Source organism: Camelus ferus, chromosome 13 (assembly GCF_009834535.1).
Source record: "Camelus ferus isolate YT-003-E chromosome 13, BCGSAC_Cfer_1.0, whole genome shotgun sequence".
Lineage (NCBI taxonomy): Eukaryota > Metazoa > Chordata > Mammalia > Artiodactyla > Camelidae > Camelus > Camelus ferus.
The window spans coordinates 17,885,609-17,906,346 of NC_045708.1; the positions used below are offsets into that span (position 1 = coordinate 17,885,609).

General features: G+C 56.6%; 1 protein-coding gene across 3 annotated transcripts; it reads left to right on the forward strand.

The window, feature by feature from the left end:
• Positions 1–4,269: 4,269 nt before the first annotated feature.
• Positions 4,270–20,738, forward strand: SELENON (selenoprotein N). Of its 3 annotated transcripts, XM_032495524.1 has the most exons (13): positions 4,493–4,675; positions 5,349–5,466; positions 8,727–8,860; positions 11,509–11,721; positions 11,918–12,042; positions 12,586–12,723; positions 13,033–13,152; positions 14,362–14,443; positions 14,885–15,073; positions 15,458–15,563; positions 16,633–16,745; positions 16,839–16,940; positions 18,275–20,738. In XM_032495524.1, exons 1-13 carry the CDS (start codon positions 4,493–4,495, stop codon positions 18,443–18,445), a joined length of 1,794 nt encoding a protein of 597 aa, XP_032351415.1. In that variant the 3' UTR covers positions 18,446–20,738. The 3 variants fall into 3 exon arrangements, with proteins under 3 accessions (XP_032351414.1, XP_032351415.1, XP_032351416.1); XM_032495523.1 differs by lacking the exon at positions 13,033–13,152 and having other exon boundaries at positions 4,270–4,716; XM_032495525.1 differs by lacking the exon at positions 13,033–13,152.

Sequence of the window (20,738 nt, forward strand, 5' to 3'; positions counted from 1 at the left end):
CTCTGCCACCCCTAATTTCAGCACAAAATTTTTAAATTCCCTTCTTAATCTTTAAATGATAAAAAACTCCACTGAATTTTCCTCTGTCTCAATTTATAAGAGACAACTTATAACAACTTATCTCCTATATAACAAGGGCCCTTATGCAGTTTTGTCTGGCCATCATAAAGCCCTTTTCTACCCTTTGTGGTTAAAACTTCTGAAGTGCACAACTAAGATCAGAGCTTATGAAATAAAGCATCCTGGAGGCACCTGAGACATGTCCCTCCCTTGTAGGGCAGCTAGCTCATCCCAGCTCACCCTGGGCTTTGCAGCTTTTCATACCAGTGGCTCACATCCTTGGAACCCCTCAGTCCCGTGCAAACCGGGAGGTTGATCATCCCAACCCCTGTTCTCTCCTTCAGACAGACACAAGGAGCAGAATGTGGGGCTGTGAATCCCACACCATCTTCCTGTGCTGGATATTGACTGTTTAAAGGCCTCCAGGCGTCCGATTCATTTTTTGTAGCTTGTATGGAATTTGGCTGTCTTTGCACTTGAAACTCTCAGCCTCCAATCCTGAATGAGCAACAAGATTGCGGGAAGGTGATTTTATAAAGAGGAAAAATTCTTCTGGATTTGGCATTCAATGCTTAGCTCTCCAAAAATCCCACATAGGAAAATTCAGCTAGTGCTCACTCCAGCCTAGTGATTCTCAACACTCACTGTGCATCAGAATTGCTGGTAAAAATGCTTCCCACTTCCTCAGACCAACGGGGCTGCGTCTGGGGCTTTGGTCTCTGTTCAAAGGCCCCAGGCGACACTGGTGGCAGCCAGGCTAGATAACCCAGGGCCCCTTAGCCCGTGATGCTGAGAATTAAGCAGTCCTTGTGGGCAGAGTCCCAGGGGCCTTCCTGACACCAGGAAACAAATCTCTCTCCCTGCCTGGACAGCACGAGAGTCTAGCCAAAGGCTGTTGTGACCCCTACAATTAATCTATTTTCTGGCTAATCACAGCTCCAGCACAGTGCCTGTGAGTCTGGCCAAAGCCACTCAGCACTCCAAGGCATGGCCACATCTGTGGCCATGCACAGCTGCTGTGGCCACACAGGCCAAAGGCCTCTTCTCTCCCCTTTGAGAGCTCACTGAATCTGGTGGCTTTAGATGTCATCTGGTGGCTTTAGATGTCATCTAAGTCTGAGGCTAGTGACTCCCAAGTCTATAGTTCATGCATTGCCTTCCCACAGCTCGCAGCTCCAGACTCCTGCACATGCCGCGCCCCCTGACAGCTTCACGCTTTGCTCCACGTGGGCGGGCGGCTGGGGCTCAACTCCCCACGGCAGACCTGACCAGGGACCCCCAGCCCGGGCCTCCCAGGCTTCCCCGCCACAGGAACAGCACCGCCATCTACCCTAATTTGGTCTTACTCCCTGAAGAGTGGCAGAGCTCCTTGTGGGAGAAAGGCCCTTTCCTGGCGAGTCTACCCCCGAGAGACAGGAAGCAGAAGAAAAGAGGATGCTTCCAGAAGGCAGGCAGGTGTGGGTGGGTGCGTGTCAGTGAGAGAGAACCACAGCCAGGTCTGAGGCCGTGACCCTGCTACCAAGGCAGCAGCACCGGGCGGAGCACTGGGAGTGTTTACACCAACACCCCGAGTGTGGAAACTGGAAACCGGAACTCCTCTGCATCCAGGTGGAAGCAAGGACTCAGAGCACAGGGGCCCTTCCCTCAGCAGTTTGAAGGATGCCTCAGTGGCTGAATGTCCTTCCCTTCTGATGGCTGCATTGTCTTGAAGATGAAGGCCAAGCTTTTCACAAGCTGGTCTGGGCCCAGCCCGTCTTTCCTGATTCCTCCCCGTTTATACTCCCACCTCCAATCTTTCTGCTCAGACCCACTGCACTATGTCCTCACAAAGCCATAGACAGGCCATGCAGTTTCATGCCTCCGGGCCTTTGCCTCTGTTCTTCCTGCCCCTGGAATACTTTTCCCAGTGCTCAGGCTGGTGACCTGACCTCAGGCCGGGCTGGGCTTATGCTCTGTGAAGACTCTGATTCCTCCTGACAGCCAGGGGCCTATACTGTCTGAGTGCTCACCTTCGGGGAGTCAGCGCATCTCTTGTCCCGGGAGTCAGAGATTCTTGACTCGTCTAGAAGACTAGCGACTCCATTTCTTCTGTGATGGACCCCCAGTGCCCAGAACAGAGCACAGAAGACCCTCGGTGAATATTTGCTGAATGGGCGAATGAATGATCTCCCTGCTAACTGGTGAGCTCCTCAAGGGTGTGGCCAGCATGCCACTTAGCTTGGTGCAGTTTCTACTCGCTGCCACTACCAATTACCACCCGTGCGCCCGCCGGGGCCAGAGACCAGCTGCCAAAGAGCTCCTGCAGGGCTGCGTCTGGCCACAACTGCCCGGCTGGCCCAATCTCTCAAGGCTCTGCCCTGCTTTGCTCCCATCCTTGGTTTGGAGACAAGCCCTTCTGGGAAGGGTGCCCACTGGCGGGACACCCAGCCTTGCTCCATTGCTAAGGCCGAGAGCTGACTTCTCCCCAGAGCTGGGTCCCAAGATTGATCCTTTTCACTGACCTGAGTCAAATCCTGTAAGCCCATCCCTCCCCTAGAACCCTCCTGAGCTTTGACAGACACGCTCCTCACAGTCCCAGCTGATTCTATCCAGCCCTCCACCGCAGAGATCAGTGGGGTGTCTGTGTCTTTAACAAGAGTAATAAATAAAAGTAATCTGGCAAAGAAAACTTTCCTCATTTATTTTCCAGGGAACTTAGCTCATCAGTCTTCCCCCCTAACCTGCTTTGTGCTCTGTTAGCTTTGCTTCCTGGCGGAACGGAATTTGGTTTTCCAATAGCATCTGTCGTATACAGGGTGTCCCCAAACATTAGCGGTAATGAGTTGGAAGTGGCACAATTGGAAGCCTTCGGAAGCCAACACCAGATGTCAGGCCCTCAGTGGGTCCCTCTGAGGATGTGGGACCAGAACGCTAGACGAGGGCTGGGTAAGCGGTCCACGACTCTTGGTGCCTGGGAGTCATTCGTCCAAAAGACATGGGAGTGCTTTCCATGTGCCAGGCCATGCATGGGCACTGGGAAGTCAGGGCCCTGCCCACATGGTGCTGTCATGGATGGTTACACATGACGGACAGAAGTGATGGTAGAGGCCAGGCCCCAACCCAAGTCAGTCAGCTGGACCATCCCCTGGGAGGCAGCATGGTGAGAGATTTGGACTCAGACCAGGGTGTCAGGGCTCAGGCTCTTTAATTTAGAAATGAGGAAAACAATCCTCACTTCACTGAGTGACTTGAGAACAAAATGAGACCCCAGCACCAAGTCCAGCACATGGTGGGTGCTCCGTCCCTGTTAAATCCCTCTGACATCCCAGATCTGACAGGTGCAAATGCCCAGAGGTTGGCAGTGATCTCCAAGGGCAGCACAGCTGCTCCTCTGGGCTCCGGGTTCTTGTCTGGAGGCTTTGGCAGCTGCTGCCCTCTCGTGGGAACATGTAGGCAGAGCCATCCCCCGGCTGCCCCTGGCCTTCATATAACGGAAGAGAGGCCCAGCGGAACCAAACTTTCTGGGGACTTGACAGACGTGAAAGTACTTCCCCAAATCCACCTGCTTCTATTCCCAAGGCCCTCCTCCAAGCACTCGAAGTGTTGTTCCCCGCGAAAACCACTCCTGTGGCCAGGCCAGGTCCAGGAGGGGAGGGGGACAGGGGTGTAACTCAGAGCCCAAACTTGCCTTGGGCAGGGGGCTGCCTACCGCCAGCCTGGGTATTTCCTCCTCACCACAACCCACAGAAGGGCCTCTTTTGATTCCTCCTTATAGGTGAGGAAATTTTGGCCCCTTAGGTGAGGATCAGAGCTGCACCACCTGTGTGTGGCCTTGAAAAGGTGGTTCCCATCCCTTAACGAATTTGGAGAGGTGGCCTTCCAGCCGGGCCTTGACAGGAAAAGGAAAGGTTGGCCTTGGTAGCGTTTCTTTTTCTATTTGACTGCAGATGTGCAATAGAAAGCAAGTAGGATAAAGGTGGAGCAGGGGTGCCCGTGGTCGGTTGCAGGAGGACGCGCAGTGCCCTCCTGCCGCCTCCTTCACATCTGCCAACACAGGTGGACACTGGCCTGGCAGCCCCTGCGCCCCCACCGGGGTAAGCTTCAGATGTGCGGGTCCTCCCCACCCCGTCCGGCTCCTTCCATCTCCCAGTCCTCGGCCTGGAATCGCTTCCCGGCTCCGCCAAGCAAGATGGGACGCGGAAGCCTGGTTTCGTTTTGGGAGAACGAAGTGAGAGGAGACACCGAATGGCAGGAAAGGGCCTGTGGAGGCCGGGGGCCCTGCGTCCCTTTATTGACTCGTGCACCCACGGACACCGCTGCCCGCGGGACCCCGCGCCCCCGACCGCCCCGCCCCGGCCCGCGGGGACCTCCGGGCCCGCCCCCGGCCCCGCCCGCGCCCGCGCCGCCTCCAGTCCGCGTCGGTGGCCACCCGGAGCCGCCGCGAGCCGCCGCCATGGGCCGGGCCCGGCCGGGAGAGCGCGGGCCGCCCAGCCCCGGCCCCGCCGCGCCGCCCGCACCCCCGCCGCGCCGCGCCCGCACCCTGGCCCTGCTCGGAGCGCTGCTCGCCGCCGCCGCGGCGGCCGCCGCAGCCCGGGCCTTCGCCCGACACGCCGAGGCCCAGGCGGCCGCGCGACAGGTCGGGGCCGGCGGGGAGGGAGCGGCGACCGGGAGACTAGGGTGGGCCCCGGGCGGCGGCGGTGGCGGGGCTCGCGAAAGGGCCGAGAACGGGGTTGGCGCGCGGGAGTGGAAAGGCTGCCGGACCTGAGGGGGACAGGGCCGGAGGGCCGGGAGGGCAGCCTGGAGGGGATAGGAAAACGGGGATCCAGGGATCGGGCAGACTTGGGAGGACTGATGGGAGAGACTCAAGGACTGGCCCAGTGTGCAGCAGGAGCTGGGACAGGCTGCAGGGGTACAGTGCAGATGGCTGACTAGGACAGTGGACTGCAGACAAAGCATAGAGCGAAGCTAGGACCCGAGCATCTGGATGGGGACCGGGAGCGCTGGGACAGTGGGGAGGGGAGACAAAAGAGGACAGTGGGTGAACCAAGAAGGTGACTCCAAGATTGGTCCAGATAGAAAGGGGCCACTTAGAGAGTGGATCGTGTATGAATGTACAGAGTGAAGCAGGGACCAGGAGGGTTGGGACCAGGGACCTGGGGCTCCGGGGTGTTCAATGGTGGCATTTGAACAGATGGACTGGGAAGTTCTGAGAGCTCTCAGGAAGATAGCGGTAAGAGCTTCTCCCTCCACCTGTTTGGGATACCAGCTGGGTATCCAGCTCCTCAGCCCAGCCCCCTCCTCCCAAGCAGGATTCAGCACTGAAAGCCCTGGGGACGGAAGGCCTCTTTCTCTTTTCCTCCTTGGACACTGACCGGGATATGTACATCAGCCCGGAGGAGTTCAAGCCCATCGCTGAGAAGCTGACAGGTACCAGCAGAGACTGGGGATTAGGAAAGTGGGAGCCCAGGCACCGCCCTCAGTGTCTTGCTCTGTGTCTGCTGTGTCTGCTCTGAGCAGGAGGGCTGCCTGGAGTAGGGGGAGGATGGTGGGTCCTGGCAGCCCTGGGCACCTCCCAGCTCTGACACTTTCTAACTGGTGGTTTGGGCAAGCTGTTTCAACACGGGCACACATATAGACTCACACACACCCCCTAGCCTGTTCTCTTCTCATGTGAATAGTACTAGTTAACATTCCCTGACCACCTCCTCAGGACCAAACATCAGTGAAGCACCTCCTGTGAGTTAGCTCTTTCATCTTCGCAGTGCCCTGTGAGATGGATGTTGGCCTGATCCTCACGTTTATAGTTTGGGAGACTGGGGTCCCCAGGGAGGCTCACCAGCTTGCCCAGTCTGGAATGGTGCAGAGCCAGGATTTGTCCTGCACCAGGTCCTTTGAGGATTAGAGAAAATAGGTGAAAAGTGAACCACATGCAGTAGCTATTCAACAGACAGGCGCTGTTACTACTACCACTAAATATTAAACTCTGCCCAGGAGCTGTCAGATTCTTTTCCCACCTTGTTTTCCATTTTTGTCTGGTTACTATCAGTGATTTTTTTGTTGTAAAGATGAGGGGCTGAAGCATTCTAATGGGTTATAAAATGCCTCTCTCACCACTCCATCACCACCATAACCTCTGTGTCCATCTCTTGTGATGTTTCCTGAACTTGTGATCTTGGGCATCTACTTGTTACCCTAATTGCCTGCTGTAAGTAGGTCAATAGATGGGAAAGACAAGACAGAGATGCCAACTGCTCTCAGGTGAGTAAGCACCAAAGGACTATGATGGGCTTTCTGTGTCTCATGATGGGTCTGGTAGGTCAGACTACTTGGTGACCTGTGGTCGCTGTCAGAGGAGGAGGGTCAGATGAAAAATGCTAATGTACTGGAGCAGATGCAGACGTGTCAGTGCCTCCCGGCGGAGGGGTGGGGGGCAGCCAGTTCTATCATGAAAGCAGCTGGGGAGGTATAGAGGTCCGCCCAGTTTGGGTTTGCATTGACTTCTTATTTTGCACACACTTCTCCCTGAGCATCCACACAGCCACCTCCTTGTCCTTTTTTATGATCAGAGAACAAGAGTTCCCTCCTAATGACTTGTTGGCCAAGCTTGCTGGGCTTGGGGGCACTTTTAATTTTTTCATATAAATCTTTTTCTCCATCAGGGGAAAAGAATCTCTCCTTCCATTCCCTCCTAGGCCACTGGGAATGCAAAACTGGACCAAGTTGTTGAGAGAACAAAAAAACCAAAGCAAAACCAAAAGACACCAAATCTAAGCAGGAAATAGAGGCAAACAGTCCTTTCTAGATGGGGCAGTTACATGTGTTTAATTTTCTGCTTTGCACCTTAAAAGTTTTATAAATGAGCAAATGTTACTTATGTCAGGAAATAAAACTTTTTATTTAAAAAAGAGCCATAAAATGCTGGACATTATGATTAATAATTATCTGTGATAACAGTAAAATAATTGGATAAGAAGGCAGACCAATAACCCTGCACACTCCTTTTATTCCCTTCCTCTGAGGTTTCCAGATTGCTGTTTTGAAATTTTCTGCATTGACTTACAAATGCAGAAGTAACAATGATTCTTTAGAACAGGGGTTTGCATCAGGAGCCACTGGGGGGCACTAACTGAAAGCACATTTTCCTGATTCTAGCCCCCCTCCCCCAAGACTGACTCAGTAGGTCTGAGGGAGGTTCTGGGCATTCGTGGTTTACAAAGGCATCCTGGGCGATTCTGATGAGTTCTGGTTAAGAACTGCTTTTAATGCACCTATTCTGTCTGTCAGTCAGTCAGTCCATCTTGGTGTTGTGGGTTCCCACCTGTTATTAGCCAGCTCTGCTTAAATAGGCTTCATTCCTCCATTAAGCCATCATGGTGACTCCCTCCACTCTGGAGTCACTACAGCCTTGGCAGGTCTCTGGGCAGGAAGAGATCTGGCAAATAGAGTTGAGACACTGCCAGTTCAGCCCCTCCCTGTACAGATGGGGAAACGGGCCACCCAGGAAATCACAGCAAAGCAGGTCTCCTCACTTCCAGACCAGGGCTCTTTCTGAGACACCAAAATCTCCTGATTCTGTTTCTTGCTGTTGCTCATTGTTCCGCGTCCCTTGACCAAGTGCCTCTCCGAGCAGCCTGTTTCTTCCTGAGACCCCAGGACAGGGTCTCCAGTAGCGTGGTCTCCATCTCTCATGTAGGAAAACCGGAGAGGCTGAGTGATTTGCCCCAAATCGTCCAGGAAATGGAATCGCCCTTGCATCGGAGCTGGGCTGACGATGCCTAGCCCAATGCGTTCTCCTCTCCAAGCCCCAGAAAGTAGCTTCTCTCTTTGGTGCGGGGGATCCCGAGTCCTGGGAGAGGCAGCTCCCTGCCCAGATGCCACCTTTGGCGGGCACAGCACCAAATTTGTCTCGGATGCAGTTTGGAGGACAAAGAGAGGGGAAGCAGTGAGAGTGGCCTTTCTGCAGCCTGGCCTGGTGGGAAGAGGCAGAATTAGGTTTGAGCCTCAGCTCTGTGGATCCCCAACCCTGAAATACAGCAATACAGCTTAAGTTTATTATGGGTTTACTCTATACCAGGCCTGGTGCTAACACTATGTGGATTATCTCACTTAATCCTGAGAACAAGACACTGGGCCAGCCACCACCAGCTGGTGAGGGGTGGGGCCAGGATTTGAACCCAGTTCATCTGGTTCCTGAGCCTTTGAGGAAACTTTTGAGATCTTAATGCCCCCCAAAGAGGGCTGTGGTTGCTTATGGGTTTAGAGTAAAACAGGCCTGGATTTGGATCCTGATCCCCCAACTACTTAGCTGCGTGACCTTGGGGAAGTGACTTCACCTCTCTGAGCCTCCAAGTTCTCATTTGTAAAATGGAATTGATAACACTGCTTCACAGGGCTTCTGTGAAACTGAACCGTGATATACATTGGAGAAAATGTCTATGTGTGATCCACCATGTCGTTATGCATTATATATCCACAATGTATATCAGACATACGTGATTTGTTTCTATGTGTTCGATAAACAATGTGATCTACGTTGTTACCTTGGTAATCGGTACCTGCTACAATGCCCCCACCCCCCACCCCTCCCCAGCCTGGCTGCCCTAATTACTGGCCGTGTGGTCATCCTGAGAGAAGTGACGCCCTGCTGTCTAAGGCAGGGCCCCTCTCCAGTGACCTGTGTCTCATAGGGTCAACTCCTACGGCCAGCTATGAGGAGGAGGAGCTGCCCCCTGACCCCAGCGAGGAGACACTCACCATAGAAGCCCGATTCCAGCCTCTGCTACCAGAGTCCATGACCAAGAGCAAAGACGGGTTCCTAGGGGTAAGTTGGGGTAGGGGCAGCAGGGGGCCCCCACGGGCGGGCCCAGAGCCAGGGGATCATCTGTGTGTGCTCACCTCTTGAGAATGGGTCTGTGCTCTGCTCATCTTTCCTTCTTTCTTTCTTTCCTTCCTTTACAAGCTGCCCTCTGTGCACCCGGTGTACCCAGGGGTCCTGAAGTAGGTGTGATGCTGTCCCCACTGTCCAGGCGCACAGTCTGGTGGGGGAGGTAGAGGGATAAGCGTGAGCCTCTGACCCAGCTGGGGGCCCTGGATGGCTTCCTGTGGGGAATGACGTCTGACAGTGACTGCAGGGGGAAGAGCGCTCAGCCAGGTGTCAGCAGGGGTAGGAAGGATCCAGCTGCAGGAAACAGCAAGACACTCTGTTGATTTAGCTGCCTTGTTTATAATCATTACTTTCTGTAAGTTAGTTCCCCCACCACCACCGGGGTTTGTAACTCACCCATGTGTACCTCTAGGGCCCTAGCGCTATGCCTGGCGCCCAACAGGAGCTCTGTTGAGCTCCAGTGAACTGGATCTGAGGTTCAGCTTCCAGCAGGGGCTGTGGGGTGGGGATGACGCTGACAAGTGCCATCCTAACCAGCCCCATCCCAACCTGAGGCCCGGTGGACAAAGTCTCAGGCCCTCACAGGACCTAGGCACCCCAGGCCCTGCCTGCCTTCCCCACGCTCTCCCCTGCCCTCTCCTCAGCTTTCCACTACTATGGCTATCTGAGCTTCCTTGCAGCTGTGCACCTTCTCACACACGGTCCCCTCAGCCAGGAACAACTTTTCTCCTTACCTAGCCCACACCTGCTCAGCCTCCACATCTCAGCTGAACTGTCACTTCAGGGTGAACAAAGACCTGAAGGCAGGAAGTGCCAGGCGGGCCAACCAAGGGCAGAGAGAGAGGATGGCTGGACCTAGGGCCCGGGGGCACAAGCAGGGGCATCCTGGTCAGTGGGACCAGAAGAGAAGTTGTCAGACAGCAAAGGGCCTCAACTGCCTAACTTTGGCCTTCGTTCTGCAGCAGCAAAATACTGTAGCAGATTTTGAAATAGGAGGATTCCCTCATCAGATCAAAGCTTTCCAGGCTGGCAGCTGGGGAGAAATGGGAGGCAAGAAGACTAGTTCCCAGGAGGGAAGGGGAGGCAGATGGGGGAGGCCGTGGTGATGGAGGGGAAGGACAGCCTGGAGGATGCCAGGAAAAGAAGAAAGGCAGGGCATGGCTATTAATGGAAAGTGTTCGGTGGTGTAGGGGTGAGGATAGTTGGGGTGACTCAGGCTTCTGGCTGGTGTCCATGTGCATGGTCGGCCCATTGCCTGATGGGGGCTGGAGGAGGGGAGTGGGTCTGATAAGGGAGGGTATGAAGTCAGTTTGGGCTGTTGAAGTTGAGGTCCTTGGGGGATGAAGAGCCCAGTAAGATCGGTGTGAATGGTTTGGCTTTGCTGGGCTGGTGGTTGAGGCTGTCCGAGCAGATGAGCCCCTCCTCAGGAGCAGTGAGAACAGGATGGGGCAGGTGGAGGGGGCACACCTGCACTCACAGGGGAGAACGGTATGGAGCAGGCCTGTAGCTCAGCCCCCCTTTGCAGTCTGCTCCCCTTAGGGCTCCCTAGCCTATGAGCAGGACCCAGTGAGTGGACAGCCTCTGCCTGGCTCTGTGCAGCCAGCCCTGCTTGGAGAACCCTCAAAACCCCTCTCCTGCACCCTCTCCTCCGAGCTTGGCCTCCCACTGACCACAGGTCCCGCTGACCAGGGAGGTGGGGGAGGGGACCTGCTACTATCAAAGGTGGGGCAGCTCCCTGGTAGCTGAGACCCCTGAGGGGGACCAGGCACTCACTGTCATGGTGGCCACTGATGGTGGCCCCGAAGCACGGGGAGGAGCTACTGAAGGTGGAGCTTTTACCAGGGGACCTGCACGTGCCAGGGTCCTGCCTCTGCTCCAGGCAGATGTGCAGACAGGCCTCATTCTCTCCTGCCCATCAGCTCATCAGACAGCAGCGCGGGGGATTACTGAGGAGGAAACAGCTCAGGGAAGGCCTTTCAGCCCCAGGTGCCCAGCCAGCGTGGTGCAGGCTAACTTGAAGCAGGGCGCTCTGCAGGGTGTCCTTCCTTCCCCTTCTCTGTGGTCTCATCTTGCTCTTAACCCTAGAGATTTCACCCAAAGGTGGTTACCACCTCCCTCCACAGACTTAGCTCCAAATCCAGACTCTGACTGTCAGTGGGGAAGGAGACTTGGAGGGGGGATTAGGGAGCAGAAAGCAAGGCGGGTGGAGGGGGTGAGGAAGCTCAGGGCAGGGCGCTGGCCACCAGGGTGGGTCTGCTGGCTTATGTAAAAGAAGGAGGCAAGACCATGTGAGGCCTGGGACCTGGGCTTGGAGAGGAAGGGAGGAGGCAATCAGAACCCCCCGCAAAGAGCCCCCATTCCTGTCCTGGGCAGCCCCTCCAGCTACCTTGGCTTCCCTGCCCTCCAGCAAGCTGTTCTGGCCTGGGCTGGGTGTGAGGGGCCACAGAGGGGCCGCTTCTTGGCTGGGGACCGAGGATGTCCCTCTGCTCCCTGGGCTTGTGGGCTGGCTCAGGGCTCGAGGGAGACCTCCATGCATGCATGGCAGGTGCTCAGTGCCCCAGAGCGTTGGCCTTCCCCCGCCCTAGGTCTCCCGCCTGGCCCTGTCCGGCCTCCGCAACTGGACGACCGCAGCCTCACCAAGTGCAGTGTTTGCCGCCCGCCACTTCCGGCCCTTCCTTCCCCCTCGGGGCCACATGGAGCTGGGTGAGCCCTGGTGGATCATCCCCAGTGAGCTGAGTGTCTTCACTGGCTATCTGTCCAACAACCGCTTCTACCCACCACCACCCAAGGGCAAGGAGGTGAGGGCAGCCCCAGCCGTGGCACAGCCCCTCCCCATCTGCGCCTGGACTGCAGGGCCAGGCCTGCCCCACCCATTCTCCTGCCTCCCTCTGGCCCCACCTGACCTGGGCCCCTGGGGCTGCAGGTCCAGAGCTGAACATCCCCCTGGGAAACAGGGCTCAGCAAACCAGCCCGCGCCCCACTGCCCTCCCCCAGGTCATCATTCACCGGCTCCTGAGCATGTTCCACCCTCGGCCCTTCGTGAAGACCCGCTTTGCCCCTCAGGGGGCTGTCGCCTGCCTGACCGCCATCAGCGACTTCTACTACACTGTGATTTTCCGGTGAGTTGTCCTCGCAACCCTGTCCTTGCCTCCCACCCAGGCCTGGGGCTCCAGGGCAGCACAGAAGATCCAGCACCGGGAGGGCAGGGCCAGACTCAAAGGCCCCAGCTCCACACTTACCACCCTTTGGTCCTGGGCAAGCAGCTTTGACTGTCTGAGCCTCAGTTTCCTCTTTGTGTATCAAGGTGGTGACTTCCTCCTTAGGAGGAAGAGAAAAGGCATCAAACATGCTTAGCGTGGGCTTGGTGGCCATGATTGCCATCCACACAGAAGGGGGTGCATGAGAGCTGTGACACCAGGTCACACACACCCTGGAGAGGCTGTGAGAGCCCAGAGGAGAGTCAGGCAAGACTTCTGGGGAAGGCAGCATGTGAGCTTGGAGGGCCTCCCTTCTGCCTGCCCCACACACTCCTTCCTCCCCTGCCCAGCCCTCTGCCCCACACAGAGTCTGGCCAGGGGTTCCCAGGCTTGGGGACAGAAGTGGGAGGGCAGGTGGGCTCTGCTTAGCAAGGGGCCTGCTCCCAGCCAAGCTCTTTCCTCCAGGATCCACGCAGAGTTCCAGCTCAGCGAGCCACCCGATTTCCCCTTCTGGTTCTCACCCGGCCAGTTCACTGGCCACATCATCCTCTCCAAAGATGCCACCCATGTCCGTGACTTCCGGCTCTTCGTGCCCAACCACAGGTGAGAGCCTTGGCCAGGCCCAGCCCCATCATCCTGCTATTGTTTGCCCCCCACCAACTCGAGGAACTCAGATGCAGGGGCCCAGAGCTCCCTCAGTCTCTCCCCAGAGCCACTTCTCTTGGGAGGGGCTTGGAGCTGACCCAGGAGGAAGCAGCTTGAGGTGGGCTGGGGGGGGTCATTCTGTCATCCAACAAGCATGTCCCAGGTTCTGGCTGGGCCTGGCCATCCAACTCTGTGCCTGGGACCCAATGCAGCAGCCAACAGACCCTCCCTGAAGCTGCGGCCTCCCCTCCCTCATCCTGCCGACAGACCTCCCACACACCCAGAGCTACAGCCTGCCCGTGCCACCCCACAGGAAGGCCATCAGGTGGGCAGGGACCTGGCTAGTTGGGGTCCAGGAAGGCTTCCCGGAGGACGCGGGGGGCTGAGGTGAGTTTAGCCAGGCAGAGGAAACAGCACATACAAAGGCCTGAGGGCAGGCCAGCTTCGCCTGCCTTTGCTACCTAAGACCCTGGGGGACAGGGGGAGGGGGCTTCTGGGAGGGCTCCATGCCAGTCACCTGCCTGCCAACCCCCCTGCTCAGGGTCAGCCTTTTGTCAGGGGAGCAGGGGACCCAAAGGCCCTGGCTTCCGTCTTTCCAGATTCCTTCCCGATAGCAAGTCATCACTTAGTGGGCCTGAGTGACTCTGTACAGGGACAGGACCTGGGCTGGGAGCCAAGGGGCCCATTGCTAAGTCTCAGCTGTGGCCCCTGTGGGCAACGTGGCTGTGGGCAAGGCTCTGGCCCCCTTTGGGCCTCAGTTTCCTCATCTGCTAGATGGCACACTGGCTCCTGGGCAGGAGTGAAGAGGTCACTGGGATAGCCTGGGAAGAGTAAGTTGCTCCCAGGAGCAGGAGCGGTTTCCTCTCAGTCCCCAGAGGGAGGGAGCACCCCAGTTCCCAGGGAAAATGAGGAGGAAGGATGAGCTCTCTTCCTCCCTCAGCAAGCAAGCCTTGGTGCCACAGGGGCTCAGCCCAGGGCACGTCTGCTCCCAGTTGGATGTGGGAGTCCTGGACTGGATGAAACAGAAGGCGATGGGCAACTGCTTCTGGGCCTGGGTTTCAAGACCAGGCTACCAGACCACTGACCATCTCTGAGGGCACCCAACTCACCCCACCTGCTTCACCTGCCCAAGGTGGTTGGTTGTCGGTCCTGGGGCGCCCTCGTGTGGCAGATATGCAGGTTGCACATGATCAGGCCAGACTCCCCCTGGAGAGGGAGCAGAAGCCAATGCAGGGAGGACAGTGCCAGCTTTTCGCTTCTGCCCTACTCTGTGTCCTCTGGGAGACACTGATGATCCCTGCCTCAGAGTCATGGGTCATGGGCAGTGCGTGAGACATGGATGAGGAAGCCCTTGGTGAACTGTAAAGGGCTGGGCCAGTTGAGGGTGGTGTGATTGCAGTGCCTGCACAAGAAACAGCCTGGGGAGAGAAAAGGGCCAGTGGTTCTGTGACCTTGGGTTCACCTTGCCAAGCCTCGGTGTCCTCATCTGTAAAATGGGGTCAGTTGCATGCTTTCAGTGAGATAAAGTCTGATGTATGGTTAGTGGGCCTTGATGATGGTGGTGTTCCGCCCTGGCCACCCTCTCATCTGCTCCAGGTCTCTGAATGTGGACATGGAGTGGCTGTACGGGGCCAGTGAGAGCAGCAACATGGAGGTGGATATCGGCTACGTACCCCAGGTGAGTGCATAGGTGGTCCCTATCCAGGTAGGAAGGTGGGGCTGAGCTGCAGGGCCCTTCCTCAGGGCCTCTCAGCCTGGCAGCAGGGAGGGCCCAGCTGGCTAGGAACCTCAGGGTGTCCAGGGTGAAGGACAGAGCTCCTGGAAGGCTGAAGCCACTGTCCCCAAAGCAGGATTCTGAAAAGTCATCTGTTTCTGTACACAGATCCCAACATCTGCCATAGGCTCTCAGACAGCTTCACGTGGTAGAACCCTGGCTGCACACTGGCTCTGTCCCAGGCTCACTGCACTGCCTTGACCAGGCCCTGCCTTTCCCTGGGCCTGTCTCTGACCTCTGCCATGAGTGGGGCATCTTTGAGGGTCTCTCAGGGCCCCTGGAGGACTCTTGCCCATCACTGAGACATCCCTCATTGATGTCATCCCTCACTGACCTCTGGCCCAGATGGAGCTGGAGGCCACGGGCCCCTCAGTGCCCTCCGTGATCCTGGACGAGGATGGCAACATGATTGACAGCCGCCTGCCCTCGGGGGAGCCCCTCCAGTTTGTGTTTGAGGAGATCAAGTGGCAACAGGAGCTGAGCTGGGAGGAGGCCGCCCGGCGCCTGGAGGTGGCCATGTACCCCTTCAAGAAGGTGAGGCTGGCAGGGGTGAGGGCCAGGGTCAGGCTCCCTGGGGCTGGGGCCAGAACCGTGGGAGCAGCAGGTGGACACGGGGCTCAGCAGGCTGCACAGGGCTGGCTGCTGAGGCTGCCCCACTGTGGGGCCCAGCCTGCTGGGGGGGCTTTCCCTCTGCCATTCAGATTATGGGTGAGGCATCCCCGGGCTCATCAGCACCCCTTCACCCAGACACACACACATATAAACATACATGCACATGTACGCACGCATACGTACATATACCACACACACACATACACATATATACAAACACACACCTTCGTACACATTACACACTCAGGCCCTGAACGGGACCCTGGCCGCACACAATGGCTTCTCTCTGTCTCAACTTGGCTTCAGGTCACCTACTTGCCATTCACGGAGGCCTTTGACCAAGCCAAGGCCAAGAACAAGCTGGTGCACTCAATCCTGCTGTGGGGGGCCCTGGACGACCAGTCCTGCTGAGGTGAGGGACAGCCTACCAGTCTGAGGGGAGAATGGGGGGAGATTTCATATCTTGTGGGTGCAAAAGGCTCTGAGATCTACGGGATGCTTCTCTCGGAGCATGAGGGACTCCAGGATGGCATGGGACAGGGCTTTGGGGTGAGGACTCGGGGGTTTTCTGTGCTGAGCTCAGAGGAAGCTGCTGGACACAGTAGAAAGAGCCCACTCAGCCATTTTCAGCTTGGAGACCTTGGCCAAGTGACTTTCCCTTCCTGAGCCTCAGTTTTCTCAGCAGTAAGAGAGTAACACACTTACCTCCCAGAGTTGTGAAAATGGATATGAAAGTGCCCGTGCTCTGTCAAGTGTCAGAGAAAATACTGCTAGAGGCTGGGCTGCATTAGCTTATTCAGAAAATTCAACAAAGACCTGCTGGGTGCAAAGTTCTTTGGGTGCCTGATAGTGGCTACAGAGATGGGCAAACAATGCGCCTGCCATCAGCAAATGTCCTGGGCACGTCCTGTGCCAAGCATAGGCCCGGTGTTGGGCATCTTGCCTTGAGGAAGTCAGAAGCGGTCCTTGTCCTCAGGGAACACACAGGGTGTGCAGAAGGCAGACTTTGAATGAATAAGTGAAGTGTGATGAGTTTACACAAGGCAAGGTCCAGAGTGGAACAAGAGTGTGTAACTGAGGAGTCAGGGAATGCTTCTTAGAGAAAGTGACATTTAAGCTAAGACTTTAAAGGATGAGTAAGAGTTTGCCACAAGACAGGAGGAAGTGTTTTAGATAGAAGAATAGTCAGAGCAAAGGCCCTGGGACACAAAGTTTAGTGGATTTAAGAAGCTGCTACTGAATGCAAGCCCCTGGGCCAGGCAGACGCCCCACCCCAAGTCGCAGCCCAGGATGCCAGTATGTTATTGGTGTTAATTATAGCTACCATTTATTCAGTACCTCCCCTGTGGCAGACTCTTTGAACCTGTCATTTCACCTGGGTGCCCAGACCATTCTACAGTCCATGAGGTTTATTGCTGATAGAAAACCCAGGAAGACACGTGAGCTGCCTCACCCGCCCAGTCTTGTCTCTCCCTGAACAGGTTCAGGGCGAACTCTCCGGGAGACCGTCCTGGAAAGTTCGCCCATCCTTGCCCTCCTCAATGAGAGCTTCATCAGCACCTGGTCCCTAGTGAAGGAGCTGGAGGACCTGCAGGTGAGTGGCAGGTGGGTGGGAGGAGCCCCATGGGAGCCCCTGGGACACTGCTGAGGGCTGAAGCATCAGGAGTGTGCCCAACTGTCCCCGTAGAATAACCAGGAGAACCCTTCCCACAAGAAGCTGGCTGGCCTGCACCTGGAGAAGTACAGCTTCCCCGTGGAGATGATGATCTGCCTCCCCAATGGCACTGTGGTAGGTCCTCCGCCACCTGTGCCCAGCCCTGGGCCAGGCACCGGAGGGCAGAGGAAACCAACCGCAAGCAAGGCGCGTGGGCTTGCGGACCTCCTCAGGCTTCGGGGCTGGCTCTGCTGCTTCCTGGCTGGTCTCTCGGCCCGCCTGACCCTCAGTTATACCCTGATGTCCACTCTGCCTGCCTCGTGCAGGGGTCAGGACACTCCCTCAGAAAGGGGGACCTCAGCGGCACTTTGGGGACCTGGCAGCAGTGGGCAGAGTCTAGCAGCAGCAGAGTGGACAGGAACGCAGCCTGGAAGGGAAGGCTCACCTCACACCATTTTGGCCAACCCTGTGGTGGGAGGGAAGGAGGGAGGGGGCAGGCCTTGTGACAGGCAGAGGGGACCAGGGGACGCCCCAGGCCAGCCAAGCTTCAAGACTCTACCTCTCCCTCAGGGTCCCTTATAGGGCACTCACGTCCTCTCGTGAGTCTCACAGAAGCTTTGAGAGATAGAGGGTCACAAATGCCGATTTTACAAATGAGGTAACTGAGACTCAAAAAGGTTGGCAATTAAGAGTGTAGCTGCTTTTGAAAACAAGCGCCCGTCTGTGAGCCTCAGCATCCCTGCTCTTCTGACCAGGACTGCCCCTTACCCTTTAGGTCCTGAGGGATGGCCGGTCTGGGACTGAGGGATATAGGAACAGGGAGAGCCATGCAGGAGCTGTGCTGGCCTGGAACTGGGGTCCAGTGAGGGCTTGGTGGTGAGGAAGAGGGTGCCAGCCAGAAGGCTTCTGTCCCAAGCTCAGGGGAGGAAAAGCCTGGGGAGCCAGCCAGCTCGCACTGTCCACGGGCGCCCACTGTGGTGGACCTGGCCCTGGCAGGGCCCCAGGGGTTTGGAGCTGGCAGGCAGGACTCTGCCTGGGCTGCGGGTGCTGCGTGCATTCCCACTTGCTTGTTGATTTGTTTGTGCCCATTTGCTCGTTACCAGGCACCTGCCCTGTAGGTGCTTAGTAGCTGGAGTGGGAGGCTGATGGGGACGCAGGCCTGGGTGTCTGGGAATTTTGACAGATGTGAACGTGGAGTTCAGGGATCCCAGGAACAGAGGAGAGAGGGTCATGGGACAGGGAGGCGGGGGAGGGAAAGCTGATATTGAAAGGCGTTAGGTTTTCACCTGGTGGCAAGGGTGGGGCCCTGGACTCAGAGGGCCCTGTGAAGAGGAGGAGAGGGGCTGGGTTCTGGCAGGTGCTCACAGCTGCCCTCCCTGTCTGCTGTCTGCCTCAGGGAGGGCAATCGAGGCCGCAGGGGACACTGAGCCCGGGTGGCCCCCTCGCTCCTCACCTAGCCCTTCTCCCAGGTCCACCACATCAACGCCAACTACTTCTTGGACATCACCTCCATGAAGCCTGAGGATATTGAGAACAATGTCTTCAGCTTCTCATCAACTTTTGAAGACCCATCCACGGCCACCTACATGCAGTTCCTGAAGGAGGGCCTTCGGCGTGGCCTGCCCCTCCTCCAGCCCTAGTGTGCCTGCCGGGCGGGGAGACGCCAGGCTGGATGGGGAGCTGGACAGGCCCCTCCACCCGAAGCCAGAGTGGTCTTTGCACATTTCACACGTCAGGCCCTCCCACTCCCCAACTCAGGCTGCCTGGGGGTCCGAAGTCAACTAAGGGTGGCCATCTTAGCTTTGTCTCAGTGATGGGGGTGGGGTACAAGGGGGTCCCTGGCTGACCAGGTGGATGAACCTTTAGCTCTGGGCTGCTGCCATCAGCCTTTTACTACCTACTTGGCTCCGGAAGTGGCTTGGAACCCTCAGAACAGGGCCTGGGGTCATCTCCCTGGACCTCACCCACTCAGACACATATAGTCCAGACCCTTGAGGGGTGAACAGTGGGGAGGAGTGGGTGCTAGAAAGACTGGGCTGCCCTCCCTCCTTTCTTTCACCCGCTCCCAAGAGCCCTGGCCTGGGGGTGGGGGGAGGCTACCAGGGAAGCACTTCTGTTTGTCTGCAGCCTTCTTCCTGGCCATAGCCCTGGCTGCCCTCCTGTGCCTAGTGTCCCCAGTAGGTTCCATCTCAGCTGGAGACAGATTTCTGGAAGTTCTGAGCAGAACCCTCCTTCAGAAGGGGAAATCATACTGTAGCCCGCTGCTCCCCAGACCACTCAATCCGACCTAATGATGGGACCCCAGATCCTCCTTCAGGACTTACTGGGGGCCAGCTCTTGGGGAGGTTTATTGTGAAGTAGGCTGCTGTGCTTGACATGGAGTCGCTGAGGCCCAGGGCCAGGGTGCCCCTACCACCTACCCCAGGTCATAGCAGGATTGCTGGAGTCAGTGTTCCCATGACACCTGCTCCTCAGACCTCAGCTCCGCAGAAGTGTAGCCCAGCCAAGGAACACAGCCTTCCCCAGAGCTGTCGCTGTTCCAGCTGTCAGGCAGCCCAGACCAGCTTGTCTGCCGTTGGGTGGCCTCTTTTGACTCTCCTTGGCCCCTCTTAGGGCTTTGGTCCACATCCCAAGCCACTGACCATGGCCAGTCTCTTTTTTATACCTGCAGAAAGAATGTTTTTATGTGAACTTTCTCACAGTTTATATGTATTTTTGATAGCCCCAGCACTGAGGAGAAAGAAGGGAGTGGTGGTGCCCCCCAGCAGCCGCCCCGTGACAGCCGGACCTGAAAGCCTAGGTGGGTCCAGCTTGATGTCTTTGCAGTTGCTCCTGTGGGAAGAAACATCCCTCTCTTCTTCTCCTCGTCCAGCTTTTTAAAAATAGTCCCAAGAGGGTCAGGATACCCCAACTCTATCCTTGTCCTCCAGCCAGGCCTACGAGGGGCCCTTGGGCTGTCATCAACCTGGAAGTGACCCGGCCCTCACTTATGCCCTCCCCCGCCCCACTGGGGGCTCCTCTGAAACCTGGAAGAGGAAGGCAGGCAAACGTTTCCTCAGATGCACTCCCAGGCCTCCCACCTGCTGAGTTCCCCTGCCTGCCAGGGGAGTTGCCACACCAGTCTTCCTCGTGGACTGTCTTGTTCTCAGTGTTGTATCAAGTATCATAATAATAGCCATTTACCAAGAGCTTTCCCTATCTGAGGCACTTCGGTAAGATTACATGTATTTTCTCATTTAAACCTCACAATGAACATGAGGCAGATATTAATCGTTCCCATTTTGCAGATGAAGAAACTGGGTCTTAGGAAAGTGAAGTGACTCGCCCAGGGTCACTCAGTGAGTTAGAGTAAGCCTGTAGAATTAAAAGTCAGCCTGTGTCTTGATGTCAGAGTGTTTTGTCTTGCACTGTGCCCCTACCTCTGTCTCATGCCTGTTTTCACTGAGTTAAAAAGAAAGCCTTTCAAACCAAAAAGTCTCATCCCCTCTGTCCTCCAGAGCAAATGAGGTATGAGCCAGCTCAGCTACGTTCCTTGTGTCCCTTTTGGAAAGCAGTGCTTCCATACTGCTTACAGAGGGAAGGACACTAGACCTGTCTCAGTACTTCCAGGCATAGGTGGCTGGAGTCCATGCCATGAGCCACCCAGTGTCAGCAGAGGCTCAGCCCTCCCACCCAGTAGGCTCTTCCCCTTACGCTGGTCTGGGAGGGCTGGTGCCACGTTAAGCGAACCTTGTCCCGTGGAAGGCGCCCATTGCTTGGGCTCATTGCATCCTCATCTGACGCCTCTGCCTGACACCCGTCCCCTACACTGTGCCTCAAGGCTCATGGTGGGGGAGGGCCCCCAGCTGCCCTCTTGTACCCCTCTGCCACTTCCCTTCCCTAACCCCAACATGTCCTATAATAAAATTGGAGAGATTAGGGTGGTCCTAATGA